Raw genomic sequence first — 20985 nt, forward strand, 5'->3', positions numbered from 1 at the left:
GTACTCTGCTGCGGTTCCACTTGCCCGGGCAAGTTACTGTTTGTGGACGTAGCCCGAGAAGCTCCACTTTGTCTTTTCAGGGCAGTGATCCTGTTTCTGACGTAGTCCTTTACACCTTTCCATGAACGGTTCCTCAGCGCTTCTGGCTCAGCCTCGAGACACTGAATGCAGTCGTTTTTCTGAGGCACCTTGTGTCCTTGAATTAAACGCATCATTTGTCTTTCAACAGCGAGGACCTCTGCTTCCTCCCATTTATGTTTACCATTATTTTGGGAGCCTGTGGGGTAAAAGAGAAACAAGTGAATGTCTGCCATAACTAAAAAAAGATTTCCAAAAATAAAAAAGATCTTACGGTCATCACTGCAACGCTTTACTGTTCACATTTGTTCTCAAAGACTTCAAACCCTAAATTCCATCATCTTCAGCGTCCATATTTTATTTTTGTCATTAACTTGAACAATGACGTGGACGTGGACAGTAAAGAAACTCAGTAAACAACTCTTGGAGATACTTTGCCTCAACTCTACTTTGATTAATGGTTTTACAATGTGTGGCCTATATTTCAAACCTGAGGGCTGTCACGACAATTTCAATATCTTTAGTAGTAAATATTTCACATGTCCCCCCATATGTTGATCTGGATTAGAGAAGATTACCACGACTCATTTTGACATTGAAACAAACAATCAAGGCAATTATTGCAGGTATTAAATACAAACATACATCATAATCATTAGTTATTAATATGCCATGAAGTAAGAGGACACCTCTTGAGCCTCCACCCCTGAGATCAGTAGTATCACTCTGTTGCTCCGTGTCCTTGTACCTTAACCAGACTTCTCCTCTTGGTTCTTATTTATAAAACACAAACTAGACCTTTTTAATTCTTCTGACTACAGCTATTGTTAATCTAAACATAACTTTGTATGACTGTCTATTGCTGTGAAGATCTTTTTTTATTAAAGCCAAATTGGCCAGATAGAAAGACTGTTAATGATTAGCTTCAATACCTTTGTTGCCCCAGTTGACAGGTTTTGGAGTTGCAGCTATGTTGGTGTCTGTTGTTGCTCCATGTGCTTGTTCAGGATAAAACTCTGCTGATCCATTGTGATCCCATGATGCAGCTTGTTGTTCTCTTGCAGATTGGAATCTCTCTGTATTGAAGACAAAAATAAATCTTTTACATGTTCCATTTACTTATTCTCACACACACACACACACACACACACGTTTTGGGTTGCTAGCTCATTAGCAATTTGGTGGTAACCAAATTAAATTGACAAACAAAACTTATTTAATAGAGCTAATTTTTTAAGGCCCAATCAACATGATTTTAGATATTCAAGTCTTCATGAGTCGAGTGTGTGTGTTTTAGTGGCACTTGGTGGTGATGGTTGTGAATTGCAACCAGCTGCTCACTAACCGCTCACCCCTCCCTTTGCAAGCGCGCAGGAGAAGCTACAGGGACCGACACTCTGTCAGCCCTTGTGCTAAATAATACGTGTGGTCCTCCATTTGTCCAAAATTTCACTTCTCTTCTTACTTCTAACAACCCAGACGACGATGATGACGAGTACTACTACTACATCATCATCTTCTTTGTACGTATTTACCGTGGTGACAAAACGCAGTCTGTAGAGCAGTTTGTCTGTTTGAGTTAATGTATAAACATGGTAGCGCAACACGGCGACCTCTGTGTAAGGGGACCTACAGTGTATGTAGATAGAAATGGCTCATTCTAAGGTAATAAAAACAACGGTTTATTATGTAAGGTCTTTATATACCACTGAAAACATCCACCCATTGTCAACCGCTTATCCTGTGTACAGGCTCGTGGGTAAACTGCAGCCAATCCCAGCTGGCATCGGGCGAGAGGTGGGGTACACCCCGGACAAGTCGGTAGTCGATCACAGGGCACACAGACATGAACTATTCAAAATCACACCTCAGCGGAGTCCCCGATTAACCTAGTCTGCATGTCTTTGGAGGGTGGGAGGAAAAACGTGTCCTTTTCTATTCTATTCTTACCGTAACAGTCCATTTTGACGTCATCCAGCTCCATGCTGCTGTCATGTCGCAGGGTTTGGACTTGATTATTGGGGCCTAAAATTTGGTTGGCCTCGTTTTCATCCAGGTTCATCATCTGTAGCATTGTTGCGTAATGCTTCCGGATTTTTGTCGATGTCAGGGTTTCAGGGTCTTGAGCTCCGCATGCTTTCACATATTTTTGGATGCAATCTGACCCGCTGTAGGCAGACAGTGCATTTGGCCGGCCAAACAGGAAGGGATTTTTACTGGGGACTCCACAGGTCTCACGAACCTTCACAAGAAGCTCCATAGCAGAAACGAATGATGGTTTTAGTAAAACCGGGACCATTCTGCCACACTTTCCTCGTATATCTACTCTGGTGAAGAATCCACACATGGTTCTTTCCAAATCTGACATGCTTATGTCCATGCCAGCGTGCAGGTTTGACGTTTTCCGTGACATAAAAGCTGTTAGTTGCACTGAAGATACCTCTCCGGCTCTTCTCCTGTTGAAAAGTATTGTTCGAGCCAGTATTACCTTGGCCAGAGCAGCATAGTTTTCTGCAGAAGGGCTCTCTCTGAGCTTTTTCTCAGCAACAACATGAACATTCTCCATGTGGAAGTTCAGGCGCTTTACATCTTGAGCTAACGGCACCTTCTTTGCGGTGTTCAGTTTTGTTACTCTGAGTGTTGTTAATGCACCTGCAGAAATGAGTTTGTTCCATTTTTTCTGGTACACAGAGAGGAACTTTTGTGCAGACTCTGCCAGACTTTCATCACCACACTCCACTGCGTTACCCTCAACGATACTACAGGCCTTCTGTAGGTGGTAGCCCAGCTTGATGGCGAGTGAAGGAATGCTGTACGATTTTTTTTCCGGATCGTAGCCTGCCAGGACGTTCACCGCAGACACCACATGTGGAAAGCTTGAGGGGAGAAAGAAGTCCTCCAGTTTCTTCAGAGGAGTTATCTTTTGAGCTTCGAGTACAAGCCTTGCTATCTGACGAAGGTTCTGCCTTATATGTTCATGCCTCTTCACATCTGATCCGTGCTGTTTAAACAGGAGCTCGCCAAACTGCAAGATGACCTTGTCATCCATGATAGCTTCAGCCACATGATCGTATGTCATCTGGGACAAAACGCTCTTAAAACCATCAGTTATGCCAAGGTCTTCTGAAGCTTCAAGAAAACACCGCAATGCGATACGCTTTCTTCCGATCTGTGATTCATTTTCATTCTTCAATTTCTCTGGACACAACCTCATGTGTCTGTGCAAAGCTTTCCTCAAATAAAGACCTCGACAGTAAAGACAATGAAGAAAGTCTTGGGCTTTTCCAGTTTGCCTCGGCCGTTGCCGGGCAGCAAGTTGGCCTTTCCCTGTTTTCAAGACATTTTTATTATGGGCAAAGTTTCCTTGATTTGTTAGTCTGTTCCATATCTTTTGTCTTTCTCTGGAATTTTTGGGATACTGAAAGGCAGCTGCAACCTCTGCTTTGTCACTGTGGATCCTCTCAAGATGCCGTGCCATTTTGGACATTGGCTTAGAGCAAAACACACAATAATTCCTCCTGTCATAAACACGCTGCGCTTTAGAATTTGAACATGGCGACACAACAGTTTCAGATGATTTCTTCTGATTAGTTGCACATGTCTTTTTGGGGGGACAGACACTTTCAGCCTTAGACAAAGAACTTCCCGCTTTAGCCCTTTTTTTCCTCGGGAGAGAAGGTCTTTTGTCTGTGTCGATTGAGGAAGTGCTGTGACTGGATTCATCTGAAGAGCTCTCATGTGGGACATAAGAGAGGTCATCATCACTGTGATCTAAGTCATCAAGATCAGCGTCCTCCTCTGATTCGGCGGAAGAATTTTCTGTTTTCTGAAAAAAAAAAGAGGTTCTATGTAGGAATAAAGTCTTCTAACAAATTGTGGTTTCAGCAAATATAATCAAAGATGCAGCAATTGCTGGTTGCGCCGACACTGTACATGCATGTTTCCCATGTATTTGTTTGTTTTAAGTATTTGTCTTTGGTAGCTGAAACATTGGCCACTACATTTAACATATATGATAACGGAAGGTTAAGAATGAAGCCGGCTCCAGCTCTCTGTTGATTCTGGTGCCACAACGTGCCTCATTTGGCACTGGTTTTACTACGAACACCAACCAGGGACCCGAGCCTTTTTTATTAACCTTAAATCATCTGCAACACATCTGCGTTACAATGACACATTACGGAGATTACCACTGGAGTGTGTCAAAGGCAACACGGCCAAAGTAAGGAAACGCGGCAGGAAAGGTGGAATCCGGGAGCAGATTAGGAGGAGGCCTTACAGACAACTTCCACCAATTATGCTCAGCAATGTTCAGAGAATTAGTAATAAGGTGGACAAGTTACAGGTCTGCACTCTGACTTCTGGCAGTCCTGTCTTATCTGCCTGACTGAAAACTGGCTTACAGAGACGGACCCTGATTCAGCTGTTGACCTAGAGGGCTACACTCTCGTCTCTGGCAAAAGTAAGGGCGGAGGAGTGTGCCTGTTCATCAACAAGAAATATTGTTACCCAGCTCATACCACAGCAAAGCATTGGGTTTGTAGAAAGGACATTGAACTATTATCGCTCAGTCTAAGGCCATACTATTTGCTTCTAGAAATACACCAAATTAGACTTTTTGTTGTGTATATCGCCCCCTCTGCTGATACGCAAGATGCTGCCACTATTATTCATGAACTAGTATCCCAGGCTGAAGCACAGGCTCCCGATGCAGCCATCTTCATTTTGGGGGACTTCAATCTATGCAAGTTAAAGCACTGCTCTGAACTGCCTGAAAACAGCTCTCCCTCCCAAACATTAGCTACCCTCCAGGCAGTCAATGGACACTTGTTACTGTGATGTACAGACAGTGCACAGATATAACTTTATGGATGAAAGATACATTTGTTATAGATTAATAACTCATCACTCTGAAACTCTTGCTCTAGTCATGTTGCTAAGCTGGTAAGGGGATATACAGCTGAACTGAAGCCGTGTTTACTAGATTTTCAAGTCCCACCCTACTCTACTTCTGATTGGCTAGTAGTCTAAAATGGACACACAGGGTGAAAAGAGGAGCTGCAGCAATGTGCAGCATGACAAAAAAATGAAACCTGTTCTGGTACAACCGCTAAATAAAATGATGAACCTGAAAATGAGCATAATATGGCCACTTTAAGTCAGGTGGAAGCAGAGATGAAAAGAAAATACTGCAGAAAAAGATTCAAATAAAAATTGTTGATTGTAAGGTAGAATATAAATATAAATTATAAAGAGCATGGCAGGGGTTGCATACGATCACTGGATATAAGCCTAAAAGGCACTGCATGACTGTTGTTAATGAACTTGATTTGGGGCTAAGGCCATCATGAAAGTGAGGGATATGGCTGATGTGGATAATTATATATAATTACATATAATTATATATGTAATTTTGTTAGATGATGTTAGACGTGTAAAACCTCACAAAACCCAGACTGCATCATTTGCAAGACATACAGATGTGCGCAACAACTGGTGAGGCCTTTCCAGAGGCTGCGCCAGCTCTCACTGGTTACTGGACAGTCCCCAACCTGTGGAAAAGATCTATGATTGTGCTCAAAAATAATAGACCTAAGGATCTCAATGACCTACAGACAGCCAGTTGCCTTGACATCTGCAGCGATGAAATGTCTTGAAAAGATTCTGCTATATCAACTACTATTTGAGGTTTCACCAATTTTGGATCCAAACCAATCTGCCAACTGTGCAGGAAGAGGTGTCGAAGATGCACTGCTTTTTATGATTGGCTGTCTAACATCTTTGAGCACCTTGAACAGGCTCACAGCCTGGTCAATATTATTTTTGTGGATTTTAGCAGTGTATTCAACACCATCCAACCCCACCTGATGTTGGACAAATTGGTGGATAACTGATAATCACTTAAGATTCAATGAATGTGCACGGATAAAGTCTAAGAAACTACAACAGAGGCTGTTCTGTCTCAGGAAATTTAATCATTCTAGAGTAGGCCGTAGTATTCTTCATTTGTTCTACAAATCTGTTTTATAGACTGTCTTTGGACTTATGTTTGGAAACGTGTGTACAAGATCATGCCAAACTGCAGCGCATGATCAAGACGGCAAGTAGGATCACTGGGGTCGATCAGGTGTCCGCAACACAGCTGTCCAATGACCTTATCTTAAAGAAGGCTGATCAGATCCTCAATGATCCTACTCATCCTCTCCATCTGAAATTCCGAAGGATTAGTAGGTCAAAAGGCAGAATCCTACAACAACTAGGTACAGCAAATCATTTGTGCCTACAGCAATTATACTGAACAAAATTATAAGCGCAACGTCACTTTTGTTTTGTCCCCATTCATCATGAGCTGAACTCAAAGATCTAAGACTTTCTCTATGTACACAAAAGGCCTATTTCTCTCAAATATTGTTCACAAATCTGTCAAAATCTGTGTTAGTGAGCTCTTCTCCTTTGCCGAGATAATCCATCCGCCTCACAGGTGTGGCAAATCAAGATGCTGATCAGACAGCATGGGTATTACACAGGTGTGCCTTAGGCTGGTCACAATAAAAGGCCACTCAAAAATGTGCAGTTCCATCACACAGCACAATGCCATAGCTGTCGCAAGTTTTGAGGGAGCATGCTGACTGCAGGAATGTCCACCAGAGCTATTGTCAGTGAATTGAATGTTCATTTCTCTACCATAAGCCTTCTCCAAAGGCCTCACAACCGCAGACCATGTGTAACGACACCAGCCCAGGACCTCCACATCCAGCATCTTCACCTCCAAGATCGTCTGAGACCAGCCACCCGGACAGCTGCTGCTACAATTGGTTTGCATAACCAAAGAATTTCTGCACAAACTGTCAGGAACCGTCTCAGGCAAGCTCATCTGCATGCTCGTCGTCCTCATCGGGTTCTCGAACTGAAGAGGATTGGACCAACATTCCAGAGGCCACAACCAACAATTTGATCAACTCTATGCGAAGGAGATGTGTTGCACTGCGTGAGGCAAATGGTGGTCACACCAGATACTGAGTGGTTTCCGGAGCCCCCCAGACCCGCCCAATACAGGAAAACTGCACATTTCAGTGTTTCCCACAGAATGACAGCATAACTGTGGTGGGGGGATGCATCAAAACGGCTCCCCGACACATTTCTGACACATCGCGGACGTTTGCCAGATATCTAGCACGCCAAATATCTGGAGAAGTCGGCCGACTCGACATCCACATCCAGCCAATGAGAGCAGGCAGCTACTTTTTCACCGCAAAACACATTTTACTCACCTCCAGTTTCATGTGTAGGTTCGTGTCATTTCACGTTTCACGTTTCACATTTCACGTGTGTTTTCAAAACGTGGTTTGGAGACCAGCGTCGGGTGACAGAGTCGTTGTCAGCACGTGTAGTGTGTGACCCCCTGTCACCGATCAGTCACGTAGTGTGAACGCCACAATGACTTCAAGACTGCCGTCACAAGATGGCAAGTTGTGTAGTGTGAACTGCATGGTCATCGATCGACGCTGAAAGTCGTGTAGTCTGCACGAGCCTTTAGACTGTGAAGTCGGCGAAAGTCAGCCACAGTTATGTGGAACACACCTATTGACTACCAGTTATACAGCGTGGTTACTTCGACAGCTGTTTTCCAAAGTTAACATAGCTATGCTAATTAGCTAGACTCATTACATGCTTGCTAATAACCGTTTTGAAGATGGGTCTCCAACATTGACAGCGTTGTGCTGGACAGATTTGTGCAGCGGTGTTTCTTATACCAACCATTCAATTCACAGACGGTCCGTTGTCCGTGTATGCGAGAGAGAGAGAGAGAGAGAGACCGAGTGAGAGGATGTGCGGAGCTAATATGAGCTGTGCAGCACTGCAATCAAAAACGATTTTAAAACGGCTCACTAAATTTACTTGGGCGGCTGTTAATCTACCTGGGCGGCCCGCCCAAATAAAGCCTATGTGTGGGAAACACTGCATTTTCAAGTGGCCTTTTATTGTGGCCAGCCAAAGGCACACCTGTGCAATACCCATGATCATTTGTTAGATTTTATTTTTCTTTGCTACTTTTGACTCTCCTGTCCCACTCCAACGCACCTGTCTGGTTATAAAGGTGCAATGTCATTTTGTGTTCTCAATCTTAGATTTTATTATATCAGATTATTTAGTTCGTATGTTGCATATTGTAGTATATTTTCCATATTGCCATGATAGGATTTATAGACGTTTGTGCAATTAGATTATTAAAAAGACAGATTTTACCATTGTATGTATTAGACTATTTAGATTGTATACTGTATATTTTATATGATGTATATTTTAATTTACCAGCATTGTATAGGATACTTTATCAACTCCTCTGTGGTGGATGTGTGGGTGCATGGGGGGTGTGTGTGTGTGTGTGTGTGTGTGTGTGTGTGTGTGTGTGGTAAACAGGACGTGTATGACCACATGAATTTCCCCTTGTGGGATAATAAAGTTTACCTTGACCTTGTCGATTGTAATTTTCTTGAGCTTTCTGATTCTGACAAGCCGATTATGAATTTCTTTCTAAGAACTAAAATGATGCCATACACAAACATTTTTGTAACTTTTCTTTAACTGAAAAGTATTATTTTCTATTAGAATAAGCATTGGCCATACTTCCTGGGGTTCATTCAATTGTATGTTTATAATAAAACACTTACTATTAAATAACTGCAACTGAAAATGAATTACAGTATAACATAGCTCAACGAGTAGTGGAAATTCTCACTGCTCATTTCATTTTTTGACTTAGGCTTAATTAGTATATTAGGGTTAAAATTTTAAATTTCATGAAATAAGTGTTTTTTAATTAGCCTTCATCAATGTGAACAGACTCCTAAAAATATGGTAAATCCATTATGATATCTAGCCTATTTAATTAGAACATGCTGTCAGACTTTTGCCATGAAGCTCTTCACTAAGGACTGATATGGTTAAAATCTGTAACTGTAAATGTAACTGAAAGATGCAGTACTCACTGGCAGGAAAAATATTCAACTGTTTTTTTCACAGTCTGCTATAATGCATGTGCATGTGACACCTGTAGTTACCGGTGGTAACAGAAAATGCGGTTTAATACTGCATGTTACAGAAGTCTGGGGCAGCTAAAGAAACTATTATCAGGCAGTAATTGGTCTTTTTCCCCAATTATGTGAGCAGTCATGATTTGACTTTATGTTGCACACGACATGAGTGTGAACAGCAAAAGTGAAAGGACTTGGTTACCTGGCTGAGAAGGTGGAGGTGTGCAGCCTGTCACGTGCAGTCATAAAATGTTTAAAATGACCATTGTCCTGTTTTGTAGACACATTTTTTGATAAACGATAGCGGTCAGTACTAATTTCACTGACTAACACATTGAATTTTCTGTGACTACTTCATAATAAAAGTCAATTTGTGTGTTCGTGTTCAGTTTGCATTAACAATAACTTAATCCAGCATTTTACAGGGCATTTCGCCACAAACGCACAGTTGTAATACAACAAATATATTAATATTGCAATATTTTCATCTGTGGCCATTCTGCGGGCCATATGGAAAGTTTGGCGGGGCCGCCATTTTATGATTAATGCCATAATATATCACATGGAATTGTGAAACTGTTGACGAACTACTTAGTACCAATCATGGTCTGAAATTAACTTTTTTCACTGACTACCCCTGTGGTAGGCAAGTATCTTTTTTTGTCAGAATGTTATCGCCACAATACGCTGACCTTACTACGTGTAGGATTGGGTATCGAGAACCGCTTCCAGGTTGGAACTGTTACCAAATTTTCAAGAACGGTGGATTCGTTAAGACATCATTTCTGTTCTGCTCATTGGTTCCTAACTCTTTGCATATTTCAGTCGCGCTCCCAAATGAACTTCAGTGAGCATTTTAGTCCATAAAAGTTGGAATGATAAAAGCATGTGAGAAGAGAGTTCTGTTTACATTCCTGGACCATGGCGGACTGCAGCAAACAATCAAAAGTTTGGCTTAGCTTCACTACAAAAACATAACGACAGAGCAAAATGCAACACCTACAGTGAGGATATGTTGTAGAAGGAAGTTTGTCCACACCTGCTTATGACATGTAGGCTCTCCATGTTCCTTCTGTCTGTAGCCTACTCTGTTGCTACGGTTGTTCCCCACTTCAGCTCTGGCAAACCAATCATTGCCGGTTTTGTGCGTGTTTTAGATATTAATTGTTGTACTTCATTCAAACTGCAGGCAGCATCTAAAAAACTTAACCTACCTCAATAGCTGTGTGTGGAGACTGCCCATCGCTGCTGTCATCTGGAGGTATTGATTTCAGCTTAATGGGGAGACAAAGTTAAGTCAACTGGAAGTAACTATGTAGACTTTTCAATAAAATCCCTCTAATGGGTATTTAAGCCATTTATAATTTCAAGTTTGTACTTAGGGGTGTGACGAGTCGTACCACGAGATCTCGCGATATTAAAAAGTGACGATATTTCTCGTTGAGGTGAGGGTGAAATTAGCATAAAAGATGCCCCCACCACTTTTGAATAGTTTGTGTGGCAGCATTTTGGATACCCGGTGGAACCAATAAACAGCGACAGGGTGACAGACAAGGCACGAACAACATGTAAGCAATATTTCAAAATGCACTTGAATTGTTTTGCATTTTTGACTTTTAGTTGAATAAAATACTATTTTTCCAGCCTTACATTTTATCATTGAAGATTTCTTAACACTCTTAAAATACTGTCTTGTCTCATTCTCATAACCCCAATATCGTGTCTTGTCTGGTCTCGTGAGCTAAGTGTATCGTCACACCCCTAGTTGTACTGGATAGCAACTATCTAAAGAAATAATATTGACCACCTTCAATTAAAACATTGCTTTAACACACTTACTAGTTTATCCAACTCAGACAGTTGCTGACGCAGTTGTGCACGGTGATGTAAAAGTGCGGAACGAAATTTCTCATTGCTGGTCTGAAAGCAGATTGAAAACAGATCATTCAACATGCAGCCTGGAAGAGCCGGGGATTGAACCGCCGATCTTCTGATTAACAGGCAACCCACTCTACCCAGGAGGTAGTCAATATTCATTCACATAGGTAGATGCTCTTGTTCAAGTAACTTACATTGTGTACAATAAACTAATCACTACTATTTGTGAAGATATGTACAAACAAATAGACCACTAAACAACAAAACTTTCTTCTGTAATAACTTTTGGTGCTGTTCATTTCCTCACCGGTGGAGCTGTGTTCCCTTCTTGCGTTGGTTCTTTGTTAAGATGAGCAGCTGCATCAGGGACAGACTCGTTTACAGTTCCTGAGGAAAAGATAGTCAGACAATGTAAGAGGTAACTTATTACCACAAACAAGTTGTACTTCAATTGAGCCACATATTGAAGTAAATAATGTTCATACATATTTTAATCTTATAAGCTACTGAATGTCTAAATGTAATCACTGTTTTAATTTTCAATGTTGAAATTTAAATATTGCTAAATTTAGAGCACTTACATTTTTTATTTTGAAAAGCATCAATCTGAATTTATGTGCTCTGAAGTCACCTTTTTTTTTGTCAATTTCAAAAACTTTATTTAAAGTACAGATGTTTTTTTTGGTTCACAAATTAAGATCTTCAAAATATATATTCTAATTGCTCAAATTCAATCAGCTTGATTAGGATCTGAAAATTCAAGTGAAATAAAAACCAATCTGGTTGCTCAAATTGACAAAACAGTCACAGATTTCAGATCTGAACATCCAAGATACCAAGAATAAACAAAACAGCTAAAACATGGTTTACACAAATCAAACAACAACTGTTTAACCACAATGAAGAGGCTTTCATCCTTCAATGCGAGGGACAAGCCAGAGAACCACAAAGGTACTATAAATACAGCTTACCCCTGCAGGGTGATGAAGGTATCCACTGACGCTGCTCCTGAGAAGTGGATGAGGTATGGCTGTGAATGTTTCCGGCACCACCAAGAAATTCTACATTTGCTCCTTCAAAAGCAGCTTGAGATGTACTTACATGCGGTCCACACGACGGCAGGCTAATGGGCTGATCCTGAACTCCGTTTGGTACACCCTGATTGGTTAATGGAGGTTGAAATGAAGCTTTGTATGGGTCGTGGGGTGAGAAAAGTGGTAGATGTTGGGACCTACAGGGCTTTGAAGCTTGGTTTGTTTGGGGGAGAGATGGTGGTGGGATATTTTTTCCTTGGTTTGCAGTTAGCAGCATTGATGAAGTGTGAGGGATTTGCTGAGCAAATGAGGAAATCATGTGAGAGTCACACGGGATAGCAGTGTTGGCAAACAGCATGTTGGATGATGGATTGTTGCTACTGTGAGGGCCTTTGTACAGGGCAGAGTGAAGAGTGTTTCTGGATGATAAGGTGCTGAGGTCGCCCATACAGCTCTGGCTGGACGCCTGCAGGTGGTCGTAGGAGGGTCTCTGGTCACAAGACGAGCCCAGGTTGAGATGCTGAGAGGTGGGCAGCAGGTTGAGAGAGGGTCCTTGAGTTAAAGTTGTTGGCCAGCCATTCTGGTCTGCCCATGACTGACAGGCTCTGCGACTCCTATTTGCTGTCAGGTTGTCCATCATTCTCCATCACAGTTTGTTGACTGCAGTCTCTGTTATTTCCTTTGGAGACAAACAACATGCAGAACTGATAATCATGGTCAAAATCTGATTGTATTTCTCTTTTATTATAGGATAAATTTCAAAACATTCTTGTGGTTTGCCTTCAGCCTTGTATAACAGAGACATAAGAGGTGCGAGTGAGTGGTTTAGGATATTATACTGAACAACACTGGGGACATGACAGAAACAATTGATAGGATTCAGTTGGAAGGGATCCTATAGGCTGACAAGCTGAAAATAAAAAATGATGAGATACTGTAGAATTTCATAAAAAGATCAACCAATAAAAAGCATATATTAAAAATAGCCATACATTTTCAAAATGAAAATTAGATAGGTATTTTCTTTCTGATACCTGTCTAATACAGGTATCAGAAAAAAAAATGATTGCTAATATTAGTATTCTTCTCTTATGAATAAGAGAAGAATACGAGTGAATACTAAACTGTTTTATTCAATAGATTGGATAATAGGTAAAATTTCAGATCATAACAAAATATATAGAAAGATATTAACAATTATTTTATGAACAATTAATCTGCCAATAATTTTTTCGACCAGTATATTAACAGCTGTGTCAAGAAAATGCCAGAAAACAGTGCAAACGCATGTAATAAAACTGTAAGAGCCAAAAGGGACATCTTCAATATTTTTGTCCACCAAACAGTCCGAAACGCAAAGATTGTGCTTCCCATGGTATAAGATGAAAAAAAAAGCATTAGAAAAACCTTTTTTGATTAAAACATATTTAAAAAACTGTTGCTAGTTAACTGTTGCTAGACTCATCAATTAAGCCACCAACAGATACAGCTCTAGGACTGATTATTGATTTGAGAAGCTGGAACCATCAAATGTTAATTCATGAATCACGAACAAATTATCACTATAATATTTTTATCAAAATATTTATTTTGTTGAGGATAAGGGACTGAAAAAAGATTTACTAATCATATTTGTTGAAAAAGATTTTATCATCACAGTTTTGAATGTGATTCACTGTTTAGCATCAAGTGTTTCTGACCATAAAGAAAAGTTTAATCACATAATTAAACATCTGGTGTCATTTGTCATTTTCACTCGAGAAAAAAAATCAGCCGTTAAACTTAATTTGACATATATCGTGATAATTGATATCAAATGATATGAAATCTTTTATCATGATAACATTTTCCTAATACTCATAAGTCCTTACTCGGTGTGTGTGTGTGTGTGTGTGTGTGCTGGATGTTAAAAGTTTTCACATCACACTTGTGCAAGATTCACACAGCACCACGACTGAGTCTTAAACTCGTTGTGAGGTCTCAAAACCATGCTCATGGGTACACTTGTTAAACTCAGATTTAAGGTGAGCACAGACACACAAACCTTCCTCCTTCAGCAGATGAACGTAAACTTTAAGTGTCGAACTCTGCACGCACAGTGAAGGTCAAACACCCGAGTGAAATAACAATGAGTAAAATACCTGAGTTTTCACACATGGCTTTAGTAGTTTGTAATTTGAAAACACACATTTCCTGTCTTACCTCTTTTAGTAACGTTGCCCAGCCATGCAGATAATTTTTTTTTTTCAGGTTTTAATTAAAAGCTCGTACGTAAAGTCGTAACGTTAACGTTACTGCGTCATTTGCATAAACCGTTTTGAATTGCAGCATAGTTTTTTATTTGCCCCAAATTTTACAGTTATACTTACTTTGGGGGATTTGAAGCTAAATCGATGTAGGTATAATCATAACTTATAACGTTACACATCGGCACGCTGTGTCGTAGCAGCGTGATTTCTTCATTTCTGTAGCTAACCTAGCTTCATTTATTAGCTGTTAGCTGTTAGCATGCTTGGCTGTGTAATTATTCGTAGAACTGACGACAGCAAAATGACAAAGCTGGAAAAAAACGCATCTGCGGGAAATAACGTTGCATCTAATTTTTAGTCAAGTGTCCAAGTAATGGATACCATTATTAGAAGAGCACCGGAGGTAGAGGCCGTTTGTTTACCTCCCAGTTCAGCTCTGACAGACTGCTTCTTCTTCGTCTTCTTTGAGGTTTTACGGCGGTTGGCATCCAAATTGTTGCATTACCGCCACCTACTGTATAAAATAGTTTCCCTGGAACAAACAATTTACAGTGCCCACCCAAAGGATTTCCATTCACTACTACAACTCAGACTCAGTTGTCTGAGTTGGTGTAAATCCTTCCCTCAGTGTAATGTCTATTTCTTCTCCTGTTATGTCCACAATGTCCAAGAATCTGCTTGCTGCATGCAACACCACCTTAAACCTCTCTGACTTGCTCGGCACAATTTAGCACCATGGCAACAAATGCCAGAAATGTATCCTGTTCCTTTTGCACTGCTGCTCTTTCATCTTTTCTTTCCGCTCTCTTGATAGCTTCGGCGTATGATTTTACTCATTTTTATCTGTTTTATTTTTCCGGGCATTGTGCTGACCCCGCATGGTGATTTCCCGCACAGTGAATGCACTTTACTTGTTCCTGCTCCCCTTCACACTCCTGACTTTCACAGTTCTTCTTCACACATCTCCCACATCTTCTGACTCCTCTACATACTACAGCCACATGTCCATATAACATCACATTGTCTGGAATATTCTACAGAAGCACCTTAGTGGAGCTCTTTCATAAAGCCTCACCCTGTAACATGTAATCTAAAGGGCCTTTTCCACTGCATGGTACCAGCTCAACTCTACTCGCCTTTTTTTGGTTTTCCATTGTGGAAAAGTTGTGTGTGTGTGTGTGTACACACACACACACACACACACACACACACACACACACACACACACACACACAGTGGATATGTACCTGCTTTAGATGAATATCTAAAGCAGGTGTTAACACCTACATTTGACTGAAAAAAACAAAACTGAGTCTTTCAGTGTTTCAAAAATGAATTTCAGAAGATGAAAACCACTTTGCATAATTCACTTCAGACAGCAACAACAACAAAAGACAATCAGTCAGAGCCAGAAGGTGTTTTACTGTACATCTGAGACGCCAGAGAGTGTAGAGTGTAGAGAAACTGAAATAACTCATCAGAAGATCCAGAAATCTCAAACTAAAACTGATGTCTGATAAGGATTAAATCACACAATTGGAAACAGCATATTAGTATAGTGAATACTTCTCTAATCTAATCTCTTCGTCTAAATTAAGTCAAGATTCTGGGCTGATACTTTATAATTCAAATTGATTTGTAGCTGTATGAATGTTCAAGGCCAGATGATATAACATAGTTTCAGTATTTGGTATTTGAAAAGGGTTTAACCTTTATTTATCCTGATTTTCTACACAGACATTATAGCCTAAGTAAAGTCTTAATTACCTTTCAAAATTGAAAACTACTCTGGATAATTTATTTAAGACTACAGAAACAGTGAGCAAAAAAATCTGTAACCCTCGTCACCATTACATATAAAATAATAATAAAAGACGTTTAGATGTAAAGTACGAGTCTAGAGTGTAATAAATATCAAGCAATCATGATGCAAACATTTTGATGGTAAAAGTTGAAACAAATAATGTCACAGAGACATCTCAGTGTGACAGATTTTGATATCAGTGGTTTTAGCATCACCAGCCGCACCAATACTGAAATATGGGAAGAGTTTCTCAGTGAAAGTGTCTCTGTGAGTGTAGATGTGAGTCATTACTTCAGGGTCGTAGAAGGACACCTCCCCCCTGTCATAGTCCAGCTGGACTCTGATCCTCTGGAGACTCTTCTTCACTCTGACAGTCGTACCAGCTCCATCAGTGTATATTCCATTTTGATGCAATAAACACCAGATTCCAAATTCTGGTGATGCATTTCGCTTTCCTTTCCTATCAACTGACTCTTTAGCCAAACCCACAAGCCAGACAGGGTGGTCTCCCACCTCCACCTCCCAGCTGTGGTTCCCTGAGCTGAAGCCCTCACAGCCCAGAACAGTGGCATACATTGTGTTTCTCTCTGGATTGTCAAGCAGCTGCCGATATGTGTCTCCACGTCTCACACTGGTTAGATCATCAGACAGATAGAGACCGGGATTTGCAGTGTTTGGGTCCAGAATGACAGGACTGAAGTGGACCTTGTCCTTCATCTTCTCCCAGACTCTGAAGGACAGGTTGCCTAGGTGTTTGGCCACATCTATCAGCGCTCCTGAGACCAGCTGTGGATCTGACTGTGAGCGCTGGACTCTGGCTCTGGTCTGAGTGGCTTTATAACTGCTGAGGAATGGCACGCTGGGTTTCTGCAGGTCTTCTTCAACAGCAGAGATACTGTCTGACAGAGAGGAGATCTGCTCCTGAATCTTCTTCATCTCTCTGCTCACAGTCTCCCCCTTCTGCTCCTCTTCCTCCCTCAGAGCTGCCAGTCTGGACTCCTCTTCCTCTTTCAGGAACTGGTGGAGCTTGTTGAACTCGGCTCTGATCTGCCTCTCTGTGGACAACAGCTGCTTCTTGGAGTGTTGAATCACTTCATTGTATGTTTTCTCCACTTGTTTGTATTTGTCCCTCTTGTCCTGCAGAGACTCTAAGTCAGATTTCAGCTGGCCCTTCAGGTCACTGACTGCTTGTTCTATAGGAACCACCCTGTGACTCTTGTGGAGAGAAAACTCACAGACAGGACACACAGCTCTCTGCTCGTCCTCACAGAACCAATAAGGGACGTCTGAATGTTTATCACAAAAGACTTCCTCTTTCTGCTTTTCTTTTTCTGTCTCAGATGAACCATTATTCTGCCTCTCAGCAAAGGAGTCATCGAGTTTCTTTAGTGCAAAATTCACATAATTGTTTGAGTATTTTCTTTTACAAATGGGACAGTTTTTATTTTCAGCTTGTTCCCAGAATTTCTGCAGGCAGCTTGAACAGAAGCTGTGGTTGCAGCTCAGAGACACAGGATCTCTGGAAGTCTCTGAACATACGTGGCAGTTCAGGAAACTTTCATCAAGAGCGGTTTTATCAGCCATTTTCTGATATGTTAATTATCCTTAAACGGCCTGACTCACCAAATCTGTGTTCCTTTGAGGTAGACTCTTGTGTGTTGCATTTATAGTAGAGATCTTTCTTTATCTTTCTATACATACAACATTGCAATGGCGTCTCAGGTCTTTTCTGTGCTCCGTTTATGTCAAACTTAGCTTCAAGTTTCACTTTCCGTTCACGTAGCTGACAGCAGAAATTTTATTTCTTCTACCAGCAGGTGGTGCTATTTGATTTATTAACAAATACAGTAACAATTTACAACTTTCCACAGTTAGTGCCATAGCATTGTTATTTCTAAAAATATATATATATGTAATATATAAATAGTAAATACTAGGTAAATACCAAGGTTAAAACCCCAAATATCCAAAATTTTAACATGTTTAAGCAATAATCACCATGTCAATTCATGTCTTGTAATGCAAGTGTTTGAAACATTAAATCATTATTTCATTAAATGACAGTGTACTCTCCCAAGACAATGAAAAATACTGCAAGTAAGTATTTTATTTGTGCAGAGAAAAATGATAATGTAGAAAAAGAAGTTGTGCCACTGAAGAAAAACATTTCCTTTTAAAATCCATAAGCACATAAAATAACAAGAAATATTTACAACTGCATTGTACACAACAAAAATGTTTATGAAAAACATAAATATAAAAAAAAACACACACACAAAAACAATACATGAACATGACTCTTTTCAAAAAATTAAATTAAATTATAAATAACCAGCATCCACCCTCAGGCCAGTTTCACCAATCTCTCACTGGCCTCCCACAGTTTTTTTGCTACACCAGCGTCTCTCGCGAAAGGACGCAGAGTAGCTGGTCGGCAGTCGGCAAAGTAACCCCCGCTGTGTTTGGCAGCTTCATCTGACACAGCACAGTAGATGACAGTCTGAGCTCCAATCTCACACGGCACAAAAATCATCCACATGATCACCTGCATCAGCATCCGGAACAGGATGGAGTAGTGGCACGTCCAGCGACTCTGGAGAAGACCTAGAGCAACACGTGCGAGCAGAGATATTAAGAAATATTTATACAAATAGTGTCAGGAATATACAGCTTGCTCAGCTCATTCTTGTTATATAAAAAACAACCTCTTACCAGGGTGCACAGCATAGGAGGTCACTCCCTTCCCTTCGGTGATGCGGGCCAGTTCCTGACTGAAGTAGATGTTGGCCAGTTTGCTGCGGCAGTAGGTGAAGAAGGGCAGCAGGTTGTAGTTGAGGTCCTGGAAGTCCAGTTTCTGGTATTTGTATGTGGAGCATGTGAGGGTGATCACCCGGCTGGGGGCGCACTCCTTCAGGCGAGGCAGAAGCAGATTCGTCAAGAGGAAGTGACCCAAGTGGTTGACGCCAAAACACATGCTGAAACTGTCGTCTGTCCAGTCGAGGACACCAGGCACGCCTGAATAAGCAACAAAGACGGTGGAGAAAGAGGTCAAAACAATGAGGTGGAGAAAAAGCAGGAAGATATGGCTTTTAGCTTAGGATGCTTTTCATACATTAACATTGCCACAATGATTTGGGCTTCAAGAATATATCTTAAAGTTGATAAGGCCTGATACGGACAGAGGTCAGAGTGCCTGCTCTGGTGCATCCAGTTTAACACTCCATATTCATGGATAAACTGTCCGACCAATAGCAGGCTTTTTTGTTTTTGACCACTGATTTACTTATTACTAATCCAGTTATTTATATTTCAATTCTCTCAACTTCACTGGCCTCTCTATGTCTGTGGCCCCAAGCAGGTCAAGGATACAGTATTGCTTCAAAAAAAAAAGAAAAAAAGAAGCTGAATAATGTTCTAAAACTGTGTGTTTTAGCACACGGGAGCATTTTCAGCTGCAGATTTGGTGCTCTAGTGAGTCTTTACAGCAGCAGGGCGGTGGATGTTGGACTGAATCAAAAAAAAAAAATGGCTGTGGTGATAAAATAATATGTGGCTCAACCCTTTTGTTGCTAAACATGACAGAAGTCAAGTTATTTTTTATTCATAGAGCCCAAATAAGAACACAGCAGGAGAGAATAATCTTAGTAAATTATACATGATCTCAATACTGAGATAATTGTATGCCAAGTCTATTTAATTTTTTATATCCCAAAATCACATTTGGCTCAGAGGGCCTCACTGTACAGCACTATCTATACTTTATTCAGACAAGAAAAATGTAATTTAAAAAAAAATGCATGTTAACTGGTCAGGTTTAACATCTGGCCAATCAAACTTATACATCATCTATTCAAAGGAACTATTTTCCTCTTCCGACTTTCTGTGGCGATTTTGCTTTCATGCATCAAGAGACCTCCATGTGGCCACCCTCACCTGCATTATTGATTAGGATGTCCAGCCTCTTCTCCCTGTGGAGAAAGCTCTTACAGAATTTCCTTACTGAGCGCAGGTTGGCCAGATCCAGCTCCATATGAAGGACGTTTAGGCTGCGACTCTGGAACTTGATCTCCCTGACAGCCTTCTCAGCCTTTTCCACATCTCTGCAAGCGATGATGACACGGGCGCCTCTCATTGCCAAGGCAACAGCTGACTCCTTGCCAATGCCAGAATTTCCACCTGCAAAGAAAAAAACAACAAAATAGTAAATCCAAATGTGTTTTATTGCACTTGTGAGGATTATAACTTGAAGGCAACAATACTGGCTGCAATAATGTGAATTTTATTGTAATATCAGATAACAGGCAGTGATATGTTTGGTGTAAATGTCATGTAGCTCCCATATGTCAGTCTGACTGACTTATCAATTCAAACTACGCTGATCTTCATACATAGGGTCACCTAACATACGAAGTTACTAAACGCAGATATTTGGTGCAATAAACAGGACGTTTATTTACCTGTAATAAGAACTGTTTTGCCATCAAGTCTTGTCAGGTCGGTGCAATACCTTCTTTTCTTCATCCATTTCAAAAGGAAAAAAGAAACTAAAGAGGCAATGACTGTGTACAGAACATACATTTCCCTGTGAGTGCAAACCTTGAGAGCTGATATCTTTTATTATGAGCAGCTAACGTTACTGATGCTGCTGTCTATGTGAGCTAACGGCAGCTAGCTTGACGGCTTGCTAGATGACTGAGAAAAACAACATTGTTTCCCCTACTATTCCGTCATCCTGGTTCTTGTCGCGGTGAACGTGACAGAGATGATTTCAGGACAAATTAAATACAAAAGATGAGTTATTTTTATAATCTTTCACAGTCCCCTGCAGCTCAGTCTGAATCACTTCCATGGAGGCTAGAGTGACGTGTGCACATGCGCCCAATGACCAGATACCGCAAGGTCCCGCG

At 40.8% G+C, this 20985-nt stretch overlaps 3 protein-coding genes across 7 annotated transcripts in view; all 3 read right to left on the bottom strand.

The window, feature by feature from the left end:
• On the bottom strand, positions 1–14948 carry LOC123960517 (the record flags this gene model as incomplete). 4 transcript variants are annotated; one of them, XM_046035304.1, is given in 9 exon segments in its annotated part: positions 1–277; positions 1011–1154; positions 2029–3904; positions 10328–10387; positions 10953–11033; positions 11299–11378; positions 11963–11999; positions 12093–12704; positions 14697–14948. In XM_046035304.1, coding segments are annotated over 8 exon segments (3128 nt in total), but the record flags the coding sequence as incomplete, so codon positions are not given.
• Positions 1–17846, bottom strand: part of LOC123960518 (zinc-binding protein A33-like) — a 19586-nt gene extending 1740 nt beyond the window's left edge. Inside the window, exon 1 of one of the 2 annotated variants that reach the window (XM_046035308.1) lies at positions 17287–17846. In XM_046035308.1, coding sequence (XP_045891264.1) covers positions 17287–17662 — 376 coding nt within the window. In that variant the 5' untranslated portion in view covers positions 17663–17846. Of the gene's footprint in view, positions 1–15594 lie in introns of those variants that run through there. The other variant, XM_046035307.1, reaches the window with a different exon arrangement.
• A 168-nt stretch (positions 17847–18014) lies between these two features.
• si:dkey-174n20.1 (uncharacterized protein LOC796174 homolog) lies at positions 18015–20949 on the bottom strand. The gene is made up of 4 exons (XM_046034963.1): positions 20536–20949; positions 20012–20254; positions 18791–19093; positions 18015–18682 (listed from the first exon to the last, which is right to left on the bottom strand). Exons 1-4 carry the CDS (start codon positions 20654–20656, stop codon positions 18423–18425), a joined length of 927 nt encoding a protein of 308 aa, XP_045890919.1. The 5' UTR covers positions 20657–20949; the 3' UTR covers positions 18015–18422.
• Positions 20950–20985: the final 36 nt, after the last annotated feature.

This window comes from Micropterus dolomieu, linkage group LG21, assembly GCF_021292245.1.
Source record: "Micropterus dolomieu isolate WLL.071019.BEF.003 ecotype Adirondacks linkage group LG21, ASM2129224v1, whole genome shotgun sequence".
Taxonomy (NCBI): domain Eukaryota; kingdom Metazoa; phylum Chordata; class Actinopteri; order Centrarchiformes; family Centrarchidae; genus Micropterus; species Micropterus dolomieu.

Coding starts and splice junctions, on each gene's coding strand:
- si:dkey-174n20.1 (XM_046034963.1), bottom strand. CDS start 20,656: ATGTATGTTCTGTACACAGTCATTGCCTCTTTAGTTTCTTTTTTCCTT. Junction 20,255..20,535: donor CAAAACAGTTCTTATTACAG/GTAAATAAACGT, acceptor TTTTCTTTGCAG/GTGGAAATTCTGGCATTGGC. Junction 19,094..20,011: donor CATCCTAATCAATAATGCAG/GTGAGGGTGGCC, acceptor TTGCTTATTCAG/GCGTGCCTGGTGTCCTCGAC.